Below are 9,278 nucleotides of genomic sequence, written 5' to 3'. Positions count from 1 at the left end.
TCCTTCCTTCCTTCCTTCCTTCCTTCCTTCCTTCCTTCCTTCCTTTCCTTGGTCTATATCTGTGAAGTGCCAGGAACTGAATAAAGGGCTATGGGGTTTGGGCCATTTAGGCAAGTAATCTACCAAGCAAAACACACCTAGGAGCCACAAAAGGTCTGTGCACATAACACTTGTGACCTCTGGCTTAGGGGATAAAAAACTGGCCTACTGTGATTAGTGAGGTGGGAAATAAAGCTAACATTTAGAATGAGAAATCAACCATGGACTGATTGAGTATATAAATCAAAGCAATACTTTTCTATCCCCCACGCCCCAGGTTCCTCTTCCTCTCCTGTCTGATTACCTGTGTCCTCATGGGAACTCCTTATTTTTTTTCTTTGCACATTTTGCCTGAATAATCACACCAAGTCCCATGGGATTATTAGTTATCAACTCCTGCATCTCTATCCAGCTCAAGCTTCTCTCCAGGATATCAAAACTGTACAGCTCACTGCCTATTACATATCTTCACTTGGATGGTGTCCGATCACCTTGAGTTCAAAGGTCCACAGTTTCACAAACCATCTTAACCCACAAACAAGCTCATCTTCTGTTTCAAGCCCTGGGGATTAGCACCAGCAATGAGGCAGCTGGCAGAACTAGGGAGGGTAGGAGCATGTGTGGTTCTCCTTTGATCCCTCACCCTGTTTCCCCATGCCATCAGTTACAAGAAGGTCTTGCTTTTCTCTTCTAAACTTCTTTAGCTTTCCATTAATTGGGTGACAGAGATAAAAATACACTCACACACATATATAGGCACTATATGTGTACGCACATGCACATACACACACGCACACACACACATGCACACACAATTCTCTGCTCTGAGATTCTGGCATAATAGTATATGACAGAGAATACACAATGGCCTGTGTTTTATGCAGAGGAAGAATACAGTGATATCATCTTTTTCCATATGAGGTATGCTGTTGATGGTGTTGCTTTTTGCATAGGCACGAGTCTAACAAGACTGAGAAAACTTTTTCAAATACTTGTAATAATGCTGCACAAGTATACTAAGGTCGTGTCTGTCCTTCCAGAAGAATCTGAACAATTTCTGCACCTTCTGCTTCAGGGATTATTTACAAGCACCAACCTTTCCAGACTCTGTAAGTATACTCAGAAAGACAGTTATCTTACAGGAGAAAAAAGCAGTTAATGCCCATGACTTCCAGGACAATAGACCTACCTCTACTTATACAGTGTCCTGAAAAGCCAACAACACAAACCATCCTATGATCCCTAATCAGGCCTCTAGATTTTCTTCCTTAAACATACAATCTCCCAACTCACTTCTGGCAATCCTGTCTCCCTGTGACATTCTCCACAGACTGAAGCCAACATGGCCTTCCTAAAATGCCTCTAAAATCCATGTTCCTAGTGTTGAAGCTCTTCTGTCTCCATATACTCAGCTACCCTTCAGTTCTTTAAATCTTTACAATAGTGAGGTTCTTTTCTGGACCTTTGCATATTCTGGTTTTTGTTGTTGTTATTATTATTGTTTAGTTGCTTGTTTTGCTGAACACTTTTATACTACTTGAATGCTCCATTTCCTTCTAGGTACTCAAGTATATGCAAGAATGTCACAGCTTGGGGGAGGCCACCTGTGGTGTATATTTCCAGACCGGTTTCTCTTCAGTCACCTGATGTTTTCCTTTGAATAAGGGCTATCATACTATATTTAATTATATATCTCTTATATTTTGCCTTTTCAAAAAGTGCCAAAATCTGTTATGCTGGGTTTTCTATCATTTGTTGTTGTTGTTTCTTGTAACTTACACTTGGCTCATAAAAACTCACAAATTATTTGGGAATTACTTTGAAGAGGTGTCAAAGACAGGGCAGTGTTTAGGAACTCAAATCAATTCATAGTACACAAAACATGCACAGGAGAGGGCTTAGGAAAGGAGAAACTTAAATTGTGAGGCAGTTGTACATTGTTGAAATATTGGAAGCTTCTCAGGCATGAAAAAGCTGGACAGAATAAGATAAATGAAGCAAGATTAATAGGCATGAGCTGGTGAACATCAACACAGAAAATAAAGAAACAAGTCTTGCAATACTACCTAAAATGTAAGGACTATGATACTATTCCCCAATGCTGGAAAATAAAAGTGTAAACAGATTTCAAGAAAAGAACCAATTAAGTTGTTGAGTTAAATACGGAAGAGAAAAAACTCCCAGGGCCTTTAGTAAAGTTAAAGTAGAGTTTGGAAAGACATCACAAGGGAGCTCTTACTGCTGAGCGTCATGGCATTGGAAACATCTGTTATCAAATCAGGTGGTGGTTCTTTTTAACTTCTGAGAGCAGAACCTACTTTTCATATAAGGAATCCCATCTTTCAGACTTAGGAACAACTCACTCTGTTACCTCCTAGCACAGGGAAGGCCCAAGTTTCCAAAGCACCCCAGTAACAGCAGAGAGAAACACAAAAACCATCAGAACATGCTCTATGCCGAGTCTATCTGAAGCTTTCTTGGCAATGTTCTGCTGAAGGTTGGGGAAAAAATAACGTTAAAAAAGAAAAGGCCTCTTTTTAATAGTGTTACCAAGGCGGTGGGGTATGAGGATGTGGTCATCAGTGGACATACTCAGTGAAACCAACCAGAAAGAAAAACAAGGTAAGTGTGGCATGAGAGGTGCTGCTGCAGTCCCTGCAAATGTCGGCCAAGACTTTATCTTTTCACATAACCTAAAGAGCATTTTAACTAAAGCCACCCTGAGAAGTAGAAACACTGCTGCTGAAGTTCTACCAACATGAGCTTCTAAGGAAAGTCTGAAGGAAAAGGATGACTGGAGGATTAGGGTGAAATTCCAGGGACTGAACGCTACTGAAAATGAGTAGGAGGTAAAGATGAGTAAAAACAATACATCCAAAGTTGGATGCACAAATGACAGCAGACAACTCCTTAAAGGATAACACCTGGCCCAACATGGAGTAGTGCCCAATGACTAAAATTCCTGGAAAGGATAGACCTATTACTAGGAGGTAATATACCAACACTGCAAATGTGGGTTAAGACGGACTCTCAGTGACAAGGTCTCCAAATTACTACATGTACAGAGAGAGGTGAGAAAGGATTAATTTCATCCATGGATTATATGGATTAAGTCTTCTCTTAATTAAACTCATTCCTGAAATAAATATTTATTTACATGTCATGAAATTCACATCTGTATTCAATGACACTACCATACAGTATTTCTTCCAATATTCTATTTATCAACTTGTAAACTTGACTGACTAGCATCTCTCTTTCAGCATATTGACATCAGCTGACAGTTGTTAGATGATATCTCTTATTCCTTTCTAAAAATAGTGAAATAAGGTATGAGCTATGTTCAACATTGGGAACAAAAGGTACAGTGCACAGGGAGTCACACACAGTCTATCAGCAAGCTGAAGGAGAAATTCTGGCTTTGAAGATATCAGAAATGTTACAATTCATGGACGTCAAACACAAGGCAAATAAACTACTTCTGCTGCATAGAATATTATTAATGCTAGAGAGCAGGTGCTTTGCACTTCTGCTAGCCATAGGATTAAGATGACAGTTGTAAATATCACTAGCATTTATTCACCATGTACTAAATGAAAGGCACATTCACAGCATGACAAATGCATAATTGAAAGAAGCAAGTCCAACACTAAGAGTCAGTAGAAACTTTCGCAAATGGAGAAAATGAGAGATTCTATCTGCAGTTTGATCCACACCATGTTGGTACAACATACAACACTGGAATGAAATAAAATGTATACATTCACACTTCTACCATATGCCTCTTCCATGAAGGAAAAGGGTTTGAGTTTGTCAGCAAGGAGGTTATAGATCATGGAACACTGAAAGCTCATAGATTCTCCTTTTCTTCAGGCTTTCTAAATTAGCAAGGCAACCCAAAACGAAGAGGCACTAAGCAATTCTCAGATGAATTATGAAAGGAAACACTTCCTAGAAATCACAGGATAAATTGAAAGCAAACTTTTCAAAGTACATTTTAGTCTTACAAATATTAACCAAACTCTTCAATTTCACTAAAATCTGAACCTTGTTTGGTGCAGCTAAGTTAAAGTGCTGCAGCTTTGAAAATAGGACCTTTATAATACTCCTCTGAGATAGTGTCCAGATAAACTTAAAACATATACGTGTGTTTGCATATTTTTAAAGTACATTAAAGAGTTAGTCACGTTTATTTCTTTTCTAGAGCTAAGTGAACTAATGAAAGCAGACTTCTAAAAACCCACCCTTCCCTAACTCTTTAACTTTGATCCGAGCAGACAGTCTGAAATATACAGAAGAATTCAATCTTGGCTCTCTTTCAAGGGACCTGAGCTAGAAAGTAGGGCTTTTTGAGGAGTAGAAGCCTGGGTGAACTTTCTGGTCCACTGGGCCCAGGCTGACACAGAAACGAGCCAGTACTGCTTAGGTAACCAATATCACTCAGATCAGAGAGCTATGTCTTTCTTGGTTACCATCTCACTTCAAGAGGTTGGGTGAAAGGTGATGGTTACAAGGAACGTCAGAGAACCATTGTGCACAGCTCCCCACACATCCCACCTGAGAAACATTTCCTAGCACTTGGTTAATGTAAAAGGTACTGTAGGAAGAAACAATGCTGGGGAGTCTAGAACAGTTTTGCAAATGAAAAGGAATGCGTATTAGGAAGAGAAATCAGCAGGCCTGGGATGGATAGTTCTGACTCATTCTGTTCCTATATATTTGAAAACTTTTATTTTGTTTATTCTTATTTTATTTGTATAAGTGTTTTACCTTCATGTATGTAAATGTACCATGTGTCTGCAATGTCAGTAGAGACCAAAAGACTGTATTGGATTCCCTTGGAACTGGAGTTATGGACAGTTGTTAGTCACCATGTGGGTGCAGGGAACTGAACCCAGGTCCTCTGCAAGAGCAGCAAGTACTCTTAACTGCTATCCATCTATCCAGCCCTCCAGCCCTGTTCCTATATTATTAAGACTTAAAAGCACTGATCCATAAAAGCTTGAGAATTGAAGACCACAACTGCTCCCTACCCACCCCCACCAGCTTTTAACTGGGAGTTAAATGATTTGTTTTTGTGTTTCCTTGCTTATTTATTTCGGAGGTGATCAAACACATCTGTATAAAACTTAGCTCTGAAAGCATCTTCCTATGTGCAAAACATGTCCCCACCTCTTCCTATGTGACTGGCTTGGATGGTAAAATTGTTCCATGACTCAGTTTTTTAATCTGTAAAAAGGGGGATAATAAATGTAGCCACCTCACAACATTGTCGTAAGCACTGAGTTTATATAAGCAAAATGCTTGGATTGGCACTTAACACAAAGAAAATACTCCACACCTGTTAGTATTCTCTTGTTAGTGTCGTTGTTTAACATAACTGAATCAATGCACTCATCCTTGTGGAGCACAGAATGCAGACAAGAGTCAGAGTTACATAAATATGCAGAAGCAGAATTCATGTCTAACGTTAGTCTTCTAAGCCACAGCAGAATGGCTGTATATCACACTGCTCTGCACCCTAACTTCACAGTCCAAATGAACAAGCTCATGCAACCTGCTTGGGAACTTGGCCGACTTCCACTATTCAAAGCAGGATCTCTCTCTTGAGTGGCATTGCAATTCTGTATGACCAAGTATCAGACCGCTGCTTACTTTTGTAAGGTGCACTAACTCTAAGACCACTAGGAATCAATTAAGTGAAGGATTAGTTATTTACTAATTACTAATTACTGCAGTGGCCATAGACCTAAGGTCAGCAATTCTCTCCTATTACACCACGAGGATGCAGTGTAGCAGAGACCAGACAGGTAATTTGTATATCTCTATTTCAGAGAAGAGGCCACATTAGAAGATAGCAGAGGAGGAGTCTATGTTGAAGACAGCTTAGGAACAATTCAATGGGTGCTTCCAAAGCTTCTCGTGGGGACACCTGTGCCATTTCTCCAGCTGGAATATGGCAGGTTCTCTTGTTCCATACATCAGCAAGCCCCAGGGGAGGGGGAAGAGGGCTGGACAAGGTAGCATTCTGGTCTGCGCATCACTATCAGTGCCTGGCAATTCTTTTCCCACTCGGAGCATCTGGAGAGCCATCCTAGTATGTTTGCCAAACTTGCTTGTATGTGAGAAGCGTGTTTGTTTTATGATCAGTGTCTTGGGTTTTAAATAAGAATACTGCAGGAGAGGATCCTGATATGATCCTTGCTAATGTACCTCTAGGCTAATAAGTACTGAGATGATCCTGCTCTTTGATTTCATGAATAAGAAAAACTGGGAAATGCGTGACATTTAAAAAAATGATTGTTATTGCGGAGTGTAAATTTTATTTTAACCCTCTCTGTAGCGGTTCAGGCTCAATCTGCATGTGCCGCTTTCAGATTGTATCTCCTGTTTCTCCCCGTTCTTAAATATGTGCTTATTTACTTCCTGCAGAGTTCAATTTTAGAACCCATCAAAGTAGATCCACTCAGCCTCTGACTACATTTTCATGCATAAATTCATAGATGCCTTCAGAAGGAATTGCACTTGCATATGCAAATACTTTCCAAGGCTTTTCATTTCTACTTTTTGGACTGCATGGTTTTTAATTCATGCAAACACATTACACAAACAAATATGGATGCAGTAACAACACACGGCGTGTGTGAATTGTTAATCGCAATGCTACGAGTTTGATGTGGCCAAGCTGCTTCCATCATTACCCATGGAGGGGCACATGATTAAACAGGAAGAATAAAGGTCTACTTGAAAGTAAAATCCCAGCACTTGATTTCATTTGATGTAAATATTAATAAGGGAAAAGGTGACAAGTCAATCTACAATTCAACAATAATCTGGAATCTCCAACTCAGTGAATGATCCAGAAGGAAGGTATGCCTCTGACGGGTTAGGAGGAAGAGTGTACACTGTAGCCCAGAATTATAGCAAAGTAAGAGGTCGGTGCAGCCCCACAAATGATACAGAAACAATGGCAGAAAATGCAAAGCTGTCAATCATACTGCCTGTGTGCCACCTTTTAAAACAGCTGATCTCATCTCATTGACACGCTTGGCTAAGACAACAGGTATCCTCATTTCTTCATGTTAGAAATGTAAGCCCTCTTTTTGTTAATTAAGCCATGACCATTTACTTTCTTTTTCTTTCAATTCCCACTGTCTGCTACCCAGACTTGAGTGGAACTTAATGAAAATAAACCATGTGTCAAACTTATTCATGGATCAAAGAAAGGCATTTGATCCAGAGCAATCTTCAGGTAGCCTCTGTTTTCTCCTGGAGAAGGATCAGTATGTGTGTCATTTTCATGTGGATGACACAGGGAAAATAAGAGTAAAGATTAAATAAAAATCATATCCTCCAAGGGTCTACAATGGCAGCAAAAATAACTTTAGCTCTTTATTGATTAAAAAAAATCTGCTAAATATATCAGGAGCTAGGATGTATTGGGAGCGTATGGGAGCAGGCTTTCAGAACAAATTCTGCACTGCATTTCTAGATCTTGGTCAGTATTCTAATTAAATCATTCAGATATATTTTCTACAAAATAAGGAAAAGTTAAAAATTCAGCAATTTAAGGAAGCTAAGAAGCCAGGAATGGAATTCCATGCATAGATATCTCATTGGGAATTAAAGTCATTCCAATATTTACTGCCAAAGACACAGAAAAAGTTAGAATCAGTGTTAAAAAACAAATGATGCAATAACCTAGCTGAACAAGGCCAAGTCCCCGGGTGCTGGCAGAGTGACCCTGCTGAGTGCAGCCACTGCAGCGTGGATATTCGCTTGTAATTTTGCTGAGTCACTAATGTGAACGGCACACGCAAGGTTGGGACTCAGAGTGTACGGCATGGAGAAAATAAGAGACCCTTGACACCGTGACCCCAGCACTGTTTGGACTCCTTCCATATCTCTGGACAAGTGATAACTGCATTCTGTACAGATATCAGACATGCAACGAATGCTGTTATTACCTGGGAGAAAATTCTTCTTCTCCCGAAATAAAGCAAGTAGTAGAAATAAAATTAAGGTTTGGTATAAGTAGGAGAGCTGAATAAAAACATCCATGTTTCTGTGTGTGTCGGGGGGGGCATAATTATTTACAATTATTATACGGGATGTTTTCAAATATCCTTTAATCCATATATACCATTTATTCAAAGTGAATCCAACTGAGAATGCCAATGTGTGAAGTAATCAAAACAAGTTCTTAGAGGCTTGCAGTAAACTTCAAAGGGAAGAGTTGAAAAGCCTTAAATGATGTAATAGTTACTAGGTGGAGATTTTCTATTATCTCAGGAGTATTTTTTTTAAGAAGTCAAGGATCTGCTGTAAATTACATGTTTGGAAACAATCTCACGACAGGTCTCCAAAAACAACTAGTACATTGTTGAGGAACCTGCCATCCAGGACAAAAGCTAAATCTCTATCACCCACAGGAGTTGGGTAGAATAAAGGAAATTGTTTTCCTGAACTAAGCATTAGTAGGGACATTGATTGACAGCATGCCTTCCTGCCAGTTTCTGTCACTGTCGGTCATCAGTGTAACAGAGCAAGTCAGGATTGGGGTTGGAATCTGTCTTCAGGACAGTGTGACTTACCTTGTCTCGGAAACTCATCGGACTCCCGATGCACCAGGTCTGTGACTCGGTTTCCATAGTGCATTCTGCTGTCGTGATCATAGGCCTTCAGGGTCTCACTGGAGCTGTAGGACTTCTGTGTAGGCACTCGGCAGTCCTCACTGTCCAGAGAGGAACTGGTGTAACGACACTCCTTGCCACACCGTCCCCTGGTTAAAGAGCGATGTCGCCGGTCCTTTACATCCATTATTCCAAATGGAGCAGAATGCTGAGACTTTCAGAAATGTCAGGCTTAAGCTGGAGCACTTGTCACTTTTCCCACCTAAAAGCATGAAAGAAAAAAAATCCCACGATGGTGATTGCAAGCAATGTTGCCTTTAGTTCTGACGTACGTCTAAGTCACATAAAAACATGAGAAAGGCAAACTTGGTCAGCTCTGTATAACTTCTTTGGCAAAAGTTCAATATATACTTAAACAATCAGTCTACATGAAGAACTAAATATAGTAAACTAATTTTTTACTATTTAATAGATTTGGGGGGTAAGTCATAACAAAAAACTTAGCTTTCTCATTTTTAATATTTTTATTGAGTAACCCTTATCTTTTGATTGGATGTTTACAAACGACATAATTCTGTGTCATTCTAGTACAAGAACTTCTTATGA

The 9,278-nt window shown here is 39.7% G+C and overlaps 1 protein-coding gene across 1 annotated transcript in view; it reads right to left on the bottom strand.

Annotated features, from left to right (window-relative positions):
* The window catches only part of LOC103743101 (teneurin-2), a gene marked incomplete at its 3' end in the record, with an annotated part of 615,694 nt that extends 606,769 nt beyond the window's left edge, over nucleotides 1-8,925 (bottom strand). The window contains 1 exon segment of the mRNA XM_008844309.1: nucleotides 8,634-8,925. Within this exon segment, the coding sequence (XP_008842531.1) occupies nucleotides 8,634-8,859 (226 nt within the window).
* Nucleotides 8,926-9,278: the final 353 nt, after the last annotated feature.

Source organism: Nannospalax galili, unplaced genomic scaffold (assembly GCF_000622305.1).
Source record: "Nannospalax galili isolate Female #2095 unplaced genomic scaffold, S.galili_v1.0 scaffold480, whole genome shotgun sequence".
NCBI lineage: Eukaryota > Metazoa > Chordata > Mammalia > Rodentia > Spalacidae > Nannospalax > Nannospalax galili.
The sequence above is the reverse complement of the archived record's forward strand: the minus strand, read 5'-3'. Positions and strand labels throughout refer to the sequence as shown.